We start from the raw sequence: 14,764 nt of genomic DNA, 5'->3' as shown, positions 1-14,764 counted from the left end.
CAAAATGTGCTCCTCTTGTTCCGCTGTGAAAACCGGTTTGTGATGCTCTAGTCCTTTCTTTGCTGAATTTTCTCGTTCGGGAGTTCCATTTTTAATTTTTTTTACTCTGGCTTCAATAGTTGTTCGAGGTACCCCAAATTCTTAAGAAGCTTTAAGATAACCCATTCTTCCGTCAAGAACCTCTTCCACTGCTTGGCGCATACTTTCCTCATTCCAAGACTGCCGATCACTTTTTCTTTTATATTTTCCCATCTTTTAATAACCCTAAGAAAATTAAATTTAATATGCTTATTAAAAAGTATCTACGTTTTGGTTGGACAAAACGGGATAGTATCCAGTTTTACCCAACCACTCGATATCCCATTTTACCCAAAAAAACACTGAATAATGTTTTGAAATTTTTCAACAAAAACAAAAGTTATCATAATCACAAATATCGCAAAACACACTCATTATTACATAGAGAAACATAAAAAATACTCACCGGTATTTATTTTTTTGATTTAAACTTAATAATTCTTAAGTAACTACGGATGAAACTAGTTAGATAAAACTTACTTTTTCAAACTAGCATTTGCACCAGCCACAGATCAACAATTAATCAGAGTAACCTCCTGCTACATTCAAATAGACGGTATCTGTAGTGATTAACATTCCCGGTCATTAGATGGCGCCGCTTATTTTTAAATTATCGTCGGTATCCCGTTTTACCAGACTATCCTGTTTTAGCCAACTCTTCCCTATTTTTAGATTGTTTTCTATTGATATCATCTTGTTATTGCGCCGTCTTCTTTCGAAGGTTTGCTATCCAAAAGGCAACTGTAGCTTTGGGAACCACGTCACGAAAGATTTCTGCTGATGAGTGGCCAAACTATCTCCTCAGATCTTTCAGCCACGTGTTCTGGCCTTTTCCTACTGATCTTTTGCCCTGTAATTTACCTGTCAATATGGTTTGGAGTATTTCATATCTTTTATCTCTCAACACACAACTCAAGTATTGTGTTTTCTCTCTTTAATTATCCTTAGTAATTCTTTTTGTTTATTTATGCAACAAAGTATCTCATCCTTAGTAACTTTGTGTACCAATGGAATTATTAGTATCCGTCTGTATGTATGCATCTCAAAGGAATCTATTATTTTTCGGTTTCAGTGTCCACTGTCCAACTTTCATAGTAGTACAGAAAGACAGAAAAAACGTAACATCTGATCATTCGGATTTTAAGCTCCAAACTCAAGTTTGATACTTGTAAAATAGTTATTTTTCTACAACCACTATTCAAAGTGCACTTTTCTGCACGGTTTTTTTGTTAGCAAACTTGATATTTTCTCACAGTATAAGATATTTGACATTAGTGTGCAGAAAAGTGACGTTTCTGTGCCGCAAAGTTCTTTTCTGCACAGTTGACTACCTCATTCTGAGTAACGTTATATTCTGTTTACATCCGTGGACTACCGCATTCTGAGTAACGTTATATTCTGTTTACATCCGTGGTTAAACTTTAGACAAATATATAACCTATAAGACAATTATTATATTTAACTATAGCATAGAAACTAAATTATGGATGTTACAACTGTTTTATTTTACAATTTTATTCTTATTAAACATTTTATAATTATCAAATAACCAATAAGGATTTAGCAACCTGTGCAAGAGACGTCGAATGAAGTAGGTTTTGTGTAAATCCGTGACTGCATAAATATAATGCCAATAATGTGTAATAATTGTTTAAATTTAAACAAATTAAGGCAGTGCATTAATTTTTTAACTGATTTCTGTGCAATTTATTTAGGTATAAGGAATTTAAATTGATTAGTAGGTATTAATTAAATACAGTTTAAAATTTATCACATAGGTACCTATTATAATTAATCGTCGTTTGGAAATTGTGATTTTTATTTTTAGGAAAAACTGTGCTTGTAGAAAAAGTATAGTGTGAAACACGTGCAGAAAGGTAATTTCTCACTCGTTTGAAAACTCGTTTCTCACTTTTCAAACTCGTGAGAAATTAGTACCTTTCTGCACTTGTTACACAATATACTATTTTCTACGGCCGTGCTAAAAGAGCCACTTTCCCGCACGGATTTCGTTTCCGAAAGTTGACCTTTCCAGCACGGCGTGCGGGAAAGTAAAGTACCTTGTAATACGGCATTATAATAACGAGCGATCCACAATAATTGGGATCAAATCTAGCCGTGCAAAAAATTACGTATGTCTTGTTTTAATTTGAATTTATACCATTGGTTTATCAATTAATTTTGATTACCATTATAAAACACAAAAAGTCAGTCAAAACCTTTAACATGGAACTTTAATCAAAAATAAAAGGAATTAACAAAATTATAAGTAACAATAATAAATAAAATCAAACAAGATATGTCCACCACCAACATCTCTACATAACCTAACTTTTCTTGTTAAGTTGACGTACACTGCAAAGTTGACGTAAACTGGAAAGTATATCTGAATTAAGAATAGACATGCACTGTATAGCTATCTCTGTCGTTCAGAGCCATCTATGGTGACAATAATTTTGGATCACACGTTATATTATAATACATGCAATAAACTAATATTTAGATATTATTTACTAATTTATTTCAAATTTATCTTATTGTGTTCATGTTTTAACGAAATTAGCGCAATAATTCGATGAAATAAAATTATTTTGACATAATATTTAAGTCACATCAGTAGACAATTACAATGGTTTTGAATCGTCGTCATGGAAACCAATATCGTCGTCGTGTTAACCCATTATATTGAAACTTTGTTTTTGACAACCTTGTCAAAGAATTAATTTGTGTATTTTCACTCCTAAATAAAAATTGATATAACTCTATTTTTTGTGGCTTTTTTCTAAACGTACGGCCCTAGAAAAATATTGTTTCTAACTCATGCGGAAAGTGTTTTCCCCGCACTCGACTGCTTGCCCGAACTCCGCTATCGCGTCGTTCGGGTCAACGGCAGTCTCGTGCTAGCTAATGGAAAAAGTGATACTTTCACGCACGAGACTGCCGTTGACCCGAACGACGCGATAGCGGACTTTCCGCATGAGTTAGGAACAATATTTTTTCTAGGCCCGTACGTTTGGAAAAAAGCCACAAAAAATAGAGTTATATCAATTTTTATTTAGAAGTGAAAATACACAAATTAATTCTTTGACAAATTTGTCAAAACCAAACTTTCAATATAATGGGTTACCACGACGACGATATTGGTTTCCATGACGACGATTCAAAACCATTGTAACTGTCTACTGATCTGACTTTTAAATATTATGTCAAAATAATTTTATTTCATCGAATTATCAGTAGTAATTGAACAAGAGCTCTGAAATTATTGAATTTCTCCCGAGTGACACTTTGACAGTTTTAATTTAACGAGCCGAAGGCTAGTGAAATTATGTCAAAGTGTCACGAGAGCAAAAATTCTATATTAATTTCAGAGGTCAAGTGCAATTTGTTGCGATTATTTCATGAATAAAACTGTTCAAAACCAAAATTTTATTGTAATTTATTTATGTAAGTACCATTAAACACACAGTTTTTATAAATATTTGACGATTGAGAGTCATCACTTTTATAATTTTTAAAACATTAATTTTCATTAATGTCACTGAATGTATTTTTCGTAGCAACGAAGGGCATCTGACGTAATATACTTAACGACGGGAGCTTATCAAAAATTATCGATTTAATTCAGATTTCTGTAGCTTTCTATTGGTCAGAATCTCCTATGAATGAAATAATCGCGCTAATTTCATTAAAACATGAACACAATAAGATAAATTTGAAATATATTAGTAAATAATATCTAAATATTAGTCTATTGCATTTATTATAATGCCATATTGCAAGGTATTTTACTTTCCCGCACGCAGTGCGGGAAAATTTACTTTCACGCACGCCGTGCGGGAAAGTGCAACTTTCGAAAACGAAATGCGTGCGTAAAAGTGGCTTAGCACGGCCGTAGAAAAAATATATTTTATGTTTACGATGGTTTTCCTCGCTTTTTCAATTGTTGAAAGAATTTCTTTTTTTTTGGTTAATAGGCTAGCTCCTATGCTATAGAAAAACTGGATATAAATATTATGATGATAAAACTTGTAGATAATCTAATTATTTAGCTAAAATATGTAACTATATTAAATATTCTTGATAAAATTTTTAGGATCAGTAAGAGGCTACAACAAAATGGCAAGAAGACCTGCGATTGGTCATTCATGTGAGTATAACTGTTAATTTATTATGGCTAAATTTAAATTAAGTTATTTTTTTTGCTACTACAAATTATTCGTTACAATGTACATTTAATGTGTATTTACACGTTATATTTACTCTTTAAGATTTATTCTCATAGTCATACTATATTTTTCTATCTGAAAAACGAAAAAAACAAAAAAGAAAAAATGGTTCGACGAGGAATGTGAAAGAATTGATTATCTGTCGAACCCATCAGAAGAATAACGTACACGATTCCACAGAGAGAGAGCCTCAGCTAGAAGAACACTTAGGCAAAAAAAGAGACAATATCTACAACAACAAAATGAAAAAGTAGAAGGAGAACGCAGACGCATAAGAGAGACTCGTATATAAGGACAACCAACTTCGTGAGAGATAAAAATGGAGAAATGCTGGCTGCCGAAAACAAAATAATAGAAAGATGGGCTGAATTTTTTGAAGAGCTTCTGAATATCCAAAATTTAACTGATAAAAACAATGAAAATGGTGGAAACAACGGAGAACATGAGTATCAAACGGCCGAATTAGAAATACCCCCACCAAGCATGGAAGAAATTACGCATGCCATAAAAAAGCTTAAAAACGATAAATACGGTCTGGACAATATTGATGCCGAGCTAATTAAAACAGGCGGTCATGAACTCATAAGTAGAATCCATCAATTAATAGAAAAGGCCTGACATCAAAAACTAATGCCGAAAGAATGGTGTGGTAGTATTATTGCACCAATACACAAGAAAGGAAAAAAAGAATCATGCATGAATTACAGAGGAATCTCACTAATCAACACTACGTATAAAATATTGGCTTCGATATTATTAAAAGGATTAGTACCATACGCCCAAGAAATAGTTGGTGACTACAAGTGTAGTTTCAGGCCTGGCAGAACGAATATTGATCAAATATTTACAATAAGAAAATGCTTGAAAAGTATTGGAAATATAATCAGGACGTTTACCAGATCTTTATAGACTTCAAACAGGCTTATGATTTAATTAATCGTGCAGCATTATGGAAGGCAATGATCGAGCTCGGCGTACCCAAGAAACTAGCTGCGGTAACACAAATGTGTGTAAGTAACTCCTTTGCACAAATTAGAATAGCGGGAAAAATATCAAATGGTTTCTGCGTAAATTTTGGACTGAGACAGGGAGATCCGTTGTCCCCATTGTTGTTTAACCTCGCCTTAGAATATGTCATGCGAAAAATTTATCCAAAAATCAAACCAGACATAAGTGCTCGGGGAGCAAAAATCATACTGGCCTTTGCCGATGACGTAGACGCAGTAGCACAATCAACATTAGAAATTAAGGATATTTTCTCGAGCTTAGAAGAAGCTGCATTAAACATCGGTCTAAAAGTAGATGAAGACAAAACAAAATACATGGTCGTCTCAAAACAAGAACGACGGCGAATAAGGCAAAATATTACCATAAACAATCATAACTTCGAAGAGGTTAAAGAATTTAAATATCTAGGAGCAACAATCACAAATGACAACAAATTAGAGCGAGAAGTTGAAATGCGAATAATGGCAGGAAGCAGATAAGCATCTCATGAAGTCATAACTTCTTTCACGAGGTGCAAAAATCCAGATATATAAGACCATAATACGACCGCGTATGGAAGCGAAACATGGATGCTAACAAAAAGGGAAATAAATAAATTGTTGGTATGGGAACGTAAAATCTTTTGAATGATATATGGCCCTTGCAGAGACAGCGTGACAAACGAATGAAGGCGCAGATACAATAACGAGCTAGGGTCTCTATTCGGAGAAAAAAATCTAGTCAGATATATAAAGGCTAATATACTTAGATGGGCAGGCCATGTGATACGCAGTAACTATAATCGCCTTATAAACAATGTGTTCTGGGAAAAGCCAGATGGAAGAAGGTCTATAGGGCGGCCTAGAAAAAGTTGGAAAGATGCAGTCAAAGAAGATCTAGAGAAAATGGGAGTGCGACAATGGGAATAAGTGGCACAGGACCGACAAACATGGAAGGCAATAGTAAACGTGGCAAAGGCTCACGAAGCGTTGTAGCGCCATTGATGATGATGATATTAAATTTTGCTTTTCTTAAGTCAGACTACAGAATTTTCTTTAGCTTTGAAAACAGTGCAGATCTGGTAAATGCAGCTAGATAGAGTAACAAATATAGCAATTTAGTACTCCTTGGATACTAATCTTCCCTTGGATACCAAAATTCTCGTTTTTATCCTAGTTAGATTAAACAAAACCATACTAAGACAAGATAGTTTATTTTACTCGTTTTCTGAAAGACATTAAATGCATTCTTTTTAGATTTAGCGTCTGCCTCGTTTTCGCCCAGTCTCCACATGGATTATGGTAAGTACAAAATATCTAAAGAAACTCTATGCAAAATTTCAGGTAGATCGGTCAAGTAGTTTTTGTTATAATATCCACCGCCTTTGAAAAAAAAACAGTTTTGAGAAAAACGCATTTAAAATTTGGACCAATTTTATTTTCAATTCCTTTTATGTTTGTCAAATCGTAAATGATGCCCACCGGCATATGTTTTGCATCGCGGAGTAATTTACAAAAAAGAATGGGAACAGGTATTGGCCGTTTCTCATTACACTCAAGCGTGGTGGCGCCAAGCTGCTGGTGGCGAATCGAAGGTAGGGATATTCAACATGATGTATTTCCGGCAATTTTGCTCCGATCAAACTAAAATTTTCAGAGAATATTCTTGAAGTTACATACTTTCATTTAAAATAATAAAAAACATCAAAAATTTCAAAAATTTTAAACCATACCGCTCCCTTAAATAAAATAAATAAAACATGCATTTATTATGTTTTAGCTCCACGACCTGCACCTTCATATTCTTCTCACCATGCTCGTGGTAAGCAATTAGTTTAAAATTAAATATTTTTTATTTTCTTTTTTTTTTTTTTTTTTATTTTACAAAATGGTCGCATCAACCTCGGAGGTTATTAGCGACATATACATATACATAAGGTAATTTATTTACATATGTTAGATTTTGTTAAATACATTGATATCTTTAAGGAATTTTACCAAGTGTTCAATTTTACAATTTTCTCCTAAGATTTCACTTGTTGATCCGAGGATGTGGTTGTTCTGTCTCTGCAACTGGTATTTTGGACACTCTGCAAGTACATGCTTAACACTTAGTGGGATATTACAGTTTTCACATAAAGTGGGATTAGTGTGACCAATTATGTGTCCGTGGGTAAGTCGGGTATGTCCTAGACGAAGGCGAGTAACAATGACATGGTGAGTTCTGTTGTGAATTTGAGATTTCCACGGTTTTACAAACGTTTTCAGTTCGCGAAGTTTTGAAGTTGAACTGTCCCACTGGTTTTGCCACAGATTTTCGACTTTCACTTTAATAAATGATTTTAAATCATTAAGAACTACATCTCTCACTTCACTCGCGGTTTCACTGTCCCTGGCTTGTTGAGCTGTCCGATCCGCCGCTTCATTTCCTTGGAGGCCAATGTGTGAAGGAACCCATAGGAATTGTACAATATGGTTGTTGTTTTGAATGGTACCTAGTTCTTTTTTAATTAGGAGAGCAATTGGATGCTTCGTGTACAGTTGGTTAATGGTATGGATGGAACTGAGGGAATCGGTAATTATAAGAGCATTGGATATATTACTGGAGTTAATATGAACGAGAGATTGATAGATGGCGTATAGCTCGCCAGTATGTATACAGCTTAAGGATGGTAGTTTATACTCAAGTGTACTATTTGGAGTAATGACAGCTGCCCCAACTCCAGTAGATGTTTTAGAAGCGTCTGTATATATATGATAGGACTTAGAAAATTTTGTTAGTTTGTTGATGAAAGTATTTTTTATTAAGGAGTGTGGAGTATCGTTCTTTCTAAAGATATTTAAGGATGTATCGGATTGAGGAATGCTTAATGTCCAAGGAGGAGGAATTTCTATGAAGTTGGAATAGGTATTTGGTATCGGAATTTGTAAAGTCCTAAGGGTTTGCCTAACTCTTTCGTAGAATGGCGGTTTCATGTTCCTATTTTCAGTATATAGGTTTTTAAAACGATCAGTGAATATGTTATTTCTAGATGGATTGTTTGGATTAGAATTAGCAGCAAATGCGTATGTGAGAGTTAAGTGCATCCTTCTATGTTCAAGTGATGGCTCTCCAGTTTCTGCTCGTAAACTTTCTATTGGGCTGGTCCGAAATGCTCCTGTAGCTATTCTTAATGCCGTATTTTGGATTACGTCAAGGTGGTGTAATAAGGATTCTTTCGCAGATGCATATACTATGGAACCGTAATCTATTTTAGATCTAATTAGGGTTTTATAAATATGGATTAGGCAGTTATAGTCAGCTCCATAGTTTTTATTAGAGAGAGTTTTCATAAGATTAATTCCATTTTGGCATGTTTTTTTTATTTGTAGAATGTGTTTTTTCCATGTGAGTTTCGTATCAAAAATCATCCCTAAAAACCTAATATCATCGGCATAATTCAGGATTTGGTTACATAATTTTAGTTGCGGTTTATTCGGATCACGTTTCTTTGAAAATAACAAACACTTCGATTTGCTGAGTGAAAACTGAAATCCTGTTTTCTTCGACCAGTTTTCGAGTTCATGAAGTGAGGTTTGTAAGTGACGCTGTACTGATGAGATGTTTTTTCCTGAAGATACTAATACCAGATCATCCGCATATAATCTGCCATGAACTAAGCTGGAGTTTGATGCTATAATATTATTAATGGCAATTAAAAATAACGTTGCGCTTATTACAGACCCCTGAGGGGTGCCATTTGCTTGAAGTCTTATTGAAGATGTGCAGTGATTGACTCTTACTTGAAAATTGCGTTGTTTAAGGAAATTTGAAATGAAATTAATGATATTACCTCTAATATTCCAAGTGTGTAATGATCTGATAATATCGTAACGCCATGCTGTGTCAAATGCTTTTGTAATGTCTATGAATACTGCAATAGTTTCCTGTTTGTTTGCGAAAGATTCAAGAATTTCAGATTCTAAATCAATGAGGTTGTCAGTAGTAGTTCGATTTTGTCGAAATCCACTTTGCTCGTTAACCAGGAGGTGATTTTCTTCTAATATCCATAGCAATCTTTTATTAACTATTTTTTCCATGACTTTGCACATTACATTGGTGAGAGAGATGGGTCTATATGAGGAAATTTTAGTTCGTGCATTGTTAGGTTTGAGAATAGGTATAATTATTGAATCACTCCAGGAGGTTGGAAAGACATTATTTAACCATATTCGATTGAAAATTTTTAGAAGAGTACACTTTGCATTGTCTGGCAGTTTTTCCAAGAATACTAAAGGTATATTATCGGGTCCAGGAGCAGAGTTTTTTGTAGTATTAAGGGCAAAGTTAAGTTCATCTAAGGTTAAAGGGATATTGAAGGAACTGTTATCTCTATCTTCACAATCGAGCTGTTGTTTTTCTGTGATGATTTTGTGTTGTATAAACTCTTCGGAATAGTTGCTATTGCTGGAGTTTTTTTCGAAGTATGTAGCAAAAGCGTCAGCTATTTCATTAGGTTTTGTTATTATATTAGTATTGTGAGTAATAAAAGGCACTTGGTAAAATTTGTTTTTTCCTGATATTTTACGAATATTGGCCCAGACTGTAGATAAAGGTGTTGTACTGTTTATATTTGAGACAAATTTCCTCCAGTTGGTTTTTCGAGCATTTTTTGTTATATATCGAGCATGTGCTCTCTGTTTTTTGTATTCAGTTATGTTAGTTGTGTTACTATGTTTTTTCATTTTATTAAAAGATGCTTTATATTGCTTGATTGCATTTTGACATTCCGTATTCCACCATGGTAGAGGTCTGTGTTTCCTTAATATTTTAGTTTTTCCTATATGTGTTTCTGCCGCGTATGTAATAATATTCGTAAAAATGTTAAGAGTTTCATTTATATCAGTGTTTTCAAAACTAGATTCTTGTGATTCTATGCCTGTTTCTATGGCATCAGCGTACTTGTACCAATTAGCGTTTTTCAGGTTCCATTTTCGGACTGGTTGGTATTCAGAGATATTGTCATCAGAAAATACAGACATTTTTATTGGGTAATGGTCGCTCCCATACAAAAAGGGTAGGGGATCCCAATTAAGAGCAGTTGAAAGAGTTGGGTCACAAATCGATAGATCGATTGCCGATGTTGTACCAGTATGTACATTAAATCTGGTTGGTCTTCCATCATTGAGAATGTTTAAATTTTCTTCAGTTAACAAGTCTTCGATTAGTCTGCCTTTGATATTAAAATTTGTTGAGCCCCACATTGGGTTGTGACTATTGAAATCTCCTACTATTAGTCTGGGCATAGGTATTTGTGAAATGAGTGCTTTTAAGTCGGTTAAGGTGATAAGTGTGTTTGGGGGAGTATAGATGCAACATATATTAATGCATTGGGAAGCTTTAACTGAGACGGCTACAGCTTCGATGTCTGTTTTTAGTGGAATCGTTTGTGCTTCAAGAGTATTTTTAACATAAATGGCCACTCCACCACTTGCTTTTTCCTGGTTGTTTCTATTTTTATAAAATGTTGAAAAATTTTTAAATGTGTGGCAATATTGGTCTTTGAAATTCGTTTCTTGGAGACAAATGATAGCGGGGGTAATATCATTAATTAAAAGTTTTAGCATTTCATAATGGGCATAAAACCCATTTATATTCCATTGTAATAAATTGAATGTTATAGTTATAATTATTGAATGTTCAGCTCCTGGGATAATTCAGTCGATGTATCCGTGTCAGGTTCTTCATCCTCGTAGTTGTCTTTTGTGAGCTGTCTCGTAATTTTTTTGTTAAGCTTTGTACATTTCAATTTTAATGAGCGTTCGGATGTATATGAATGAATTTTGGTTATGAGTTTTTTAAATTCTAGAATGTCTGCTGTATATTTATTTATAACGCTGATAACATCTTTTGTTCCATGAGCGTTTTCAAATAAATCAACTGTTTCCTCAAAAGTTAATATTTGCTTTTCGGAATTGAATAATTCTTTAATTGGTTGCATTAGCGTTTCTAATGGTATTGTTGATATTTTTGTTTTTATTCTTTTTTGTTTCTGAGTTGGCTTTGAAAATACATCGTCACTAGCTGATGTCTCAATCGGGGGTGATATTGCTTCAGATACAGTTCGTTTGGAGGATGATTTAGATGTATTTTCTTCGTTAGATACGCTAAATTCTTTTGGTGCTGGATTCTCTTTATTTTCATTAACCGAGCAAGAATTATTGCTTAGACTGGAAGATGAAGGCTGGTTAGTTATGACTATGTGAGGTGAGGGGGCTGATGAGGTGGATATATTTGGTTTGGATATCACTGGCATTGTATTATCTGTAGTTGATGTATCAAGAGGTGTTAGGTTGGTTGTAGATAATATTTTTGTTAGTGGCGTTGAATTATTTGATATGATTGTAGAAGTGCATGTTGTTGAAGGTGTAATAGCAGTCGTTTCTGTTGAAGTTACTGTACTAGGTTCGTTTCTGTTTGAAAGTGTAGCAGTTGGGACAGCTGTTTCTGAGTGATTTACATTTACTGAGCAACTACTGGAAATGTGGCCATGTTGTTTGCAAATGAAACATAAGTTGTCTAATGTCAAAAAAATTCGATTTGTAGTATCTTCATGAGTTATTAAAATGGTATCCGGAATTGGACCTGTGGGTGGAGATACGTAAATATGTCGACGGAAACTGAGTACATGTTTGTATTCAGGATTGTTGGTTCCTATTCGCAAAAATGACATTGATGAAGTTGGTTTTAGCCCTAAGAGCAGTAGTTCGTTTTCTATTACCTTATGCGGGATAGTGGGAGAAACATTGGATATTAGGAGTCTTTCACTTGGAGTAATTAGTCTACGGACTTGAATTTGTGTATTGTTTACAGTGATGAAACCTCTACTGTTTGAAAAAAATTCATCTACGACTTGTTTGGTTGAGAAATAGATACAGATACGATTGTTGGTGATTCTTGATGAAAAAATAATGTGTTTTGGACTAACTAAAGCTCCTACCGCTAACAAGTATTCTTCTAATTTAACATCATTGAGAGAATTAAAAACTACTGCTTGTAGCTTGGATGGATAGATTGTCTCTTTTTGTCTACTAGCTGCAGCAGAGTAAGATAAAGGTTTTTTGTGATGTGGATTGCGATAATGATTCATCGCTATTATTAGTGACGTCGAATTCCATTTCTCAACACCATTTGATTTTCCTAAGTACGGACCTGTTCCGCTTCGGGTTTTGGTAATTGTCTTTAAAGACAAAAAATTGGTGTCGATCAATGACTGGTGTTGTTTATTGACGGTTTTATAAAATTCTTTGGTTATGAAATACTTATTAATAGAAAAATATGTACTCACAGAAAATGTTTTTCTATACACACTTAACTAACACTATTATACTTGATGTTAACGTAGTGTAAGAATACTATGATTGGTTTTTGTAAGTTAAATTTATTATTTGTCAGGATCGATCAAAAAGCATGTGTGCTTATTCGATATCAGTGCCGGACTCTTATTTTCTTTTTAATCTCAAAAATAAGAAAGTTTTTTTTTATTTTTATGTAGCACTAATAATTTTTTCATTGCCATAATGGTTTCATTTTATTTCCAGTTCCTACGCCAATTGCCACCTCAACTCGTCCTGATGGTAAGAAAATTATCAATTAATCAAAAAAATATTTTAGCCACGTAGTCCATGTGGTGAGACCGCTTATGTCTGAAAAAAATTTCTGATTCGGTTTCGTTGTGGATTCCTATTCAAAAATGTACCCTTTAAACAAATCTGAAGGGTGCCAGGCGGAATATTTGAGCAGAAATCGTTTAAAAAATTTTTTTTAAACAAATACAAAAGATTATGTTTTTTGCTCTAGAACATATATTTTTAGATTTTTTGGGTCAATCGAAACAAGAAAGTTATCCTGCAATTTTTCTCAGAAATTGATAGTTTTGGAGTTATAGGCGATCTAAAATCTGAAAAATGCGAAAATGCGCATTTTTGAGGCTTAAAAACTCATATTTAAATTAGTATTTTTGAAGTTGCCAGATATTTAGATTGAAGACTGAACATTCTGCTTCAAGATTCCGAAGAGTGATCGCGTTTAACTTTAATTTATACCGTTGTTTTTTCATTGTTAAATATGCATGTTTATCCAATTTTTTTGCCGGTGCGGCGCGCTTCATTTCAAAAATCTCATATTTTCCTCCGAAAAATATTGTTTATAGTTTCCTTGTGATATTCTGAATAAAATAAGTTTCTTGGCATTTTTCCCAAAAGTTAATAGTTTTTAAGTTATAAGCGATTTAAAATCCGAAAAATGACAAAAAGCGCATTTTCGGATTTTTAATCGCTTATAACTTTAAAACTACCTATTAACTTTTGAGAAAAATGTCAAGAAACTTATTTTATTTAGAATGTCCCAAAGAATCGAAAAAGAATATTTTTCGAAGGAAAATAGGAGATTTTTGAAACGGAGCGCGCCGCACCGGCAAAAAAATCGGATAAACAGGCATATTTAACAATTAAAAAACAACGTTATAAATTAAAGTTAGACGCGATTACTCTTCAGAATCTTGAAGCTGAATATTTAGTCTTCAATTTAAGTATCTGGTAATCTCAAAAATTCTAATTTCAATATGAGTTTTTAAGCCTCGAAAATACGTATTTTCGCATTTTTCAGATATTAAATCGCCTATAACTCGAAAACTATCAATTTATGGGAAAATTTACAAGATACCTTTCTTGTTCAGAATGACCCTCAAAACTCAAAAATATATATTTCAGAGCAAAAAAATGTGATCTTTTGTATTTGTTTAAAAAAATTGTTTAAACAATTTCTGTCCAAAAATTTAGCTAGGCACCCTTCAGATTTTTGAATAGGAATCCACAAAGAAACCGAATCAGAAATTTTTCCAGACGGGAGCGGTCTCACCACATGGACTAACCTAAATGACCGTTTTGGGGTACAATAATTTTCAGCGTCACGACAGTAGGTTTGAAAATTTGAGTGTACCTAAGTCCTACTTACCCGTTACCAAAAAAAGAGGGCCAACATTATTTTGAGCGTAACTCACTTAGTTTCAATGCTAGAAACTTTTATAAAAAATAAAAATAAACCTTTTTTTAACACTTGTGAACACTTATGTTGTAAAAAGCTATGATGAGTTTTCCCTGGAAACTGCTTCATATTTTAGTTATTCCACTTTCAGTTGAAATATTTGATTTGGAATTTGACGAACGTCAACTTTGCGTTGACGCAAAACCCCAACGTTGCGTTTACTGGGTCTCTAGACTTTTTGGATACATAATTTTTTTCGTATTTTAATAATAATAGTCTCCCGTTTTATACCGCTGATGTGGCTTTAGGATAATAGCAGGATAGTCTGCTATATCTAGGGCCCACGGTACACAAGGAATGTAACAGAGCCAGTGATTCCCCAGCAAACAGGTTTGAGCCCAGTTACGTGATGATTACGTTAAATTTACGGCAAATTTCAACGAATA

General features: G+C 33.7%; 1 protein-coding gene across 1 annotated transcript in view; it reads left to right on the top strand.

Annotated features, from left to right (window-relative positions):
• The window catches only part of LOC114326754 (inter-alpha-trypsin inhibitor heavy chain H4), a 111,377-nt gene that overhangs the window by 84,173 nt on the left and 12,440 nt on the right, over window positions 1-14,764 (top strand). The window contains exons 10-13 of the mRNA XM_028275184.2: window positions 4,175-4,228; window positions 6,551-6,595; window positions 7,074-7,115; window positions 12,875-12,910. Of these exons, the coding sequence (XP_028130985.1) occupies window positions 4,175-4,228; window positions 6,551-6,595; window positions 7,074-7,115; window positions 12,875-12,910 (177 nt within the window). The remainder of the gene's footprint in view (window positions 1-4,174; window positions 4,229-6,550; window positions 6,596-7,073; window positions 7,116-12,874; window positions 12,911-14,764) is intronic.

Source organism: Diabrotica virgifera, chromosome 7, assembly GCF_917563875.1.
Source record: "Diabrotica virgifera virgifera chromosome 7, PGI_DIABVI_V3a".
NCBI classification, from domain to species: Eukaryota; Metazoa; Arthropoda; class Insecta; order Coleoptera; family Chrysomelidae; genus Diabrotica; species Diabrotica virgifera.
This window is presented reverse-complemented; position numbering and strand designations above follow the sequence as displayed.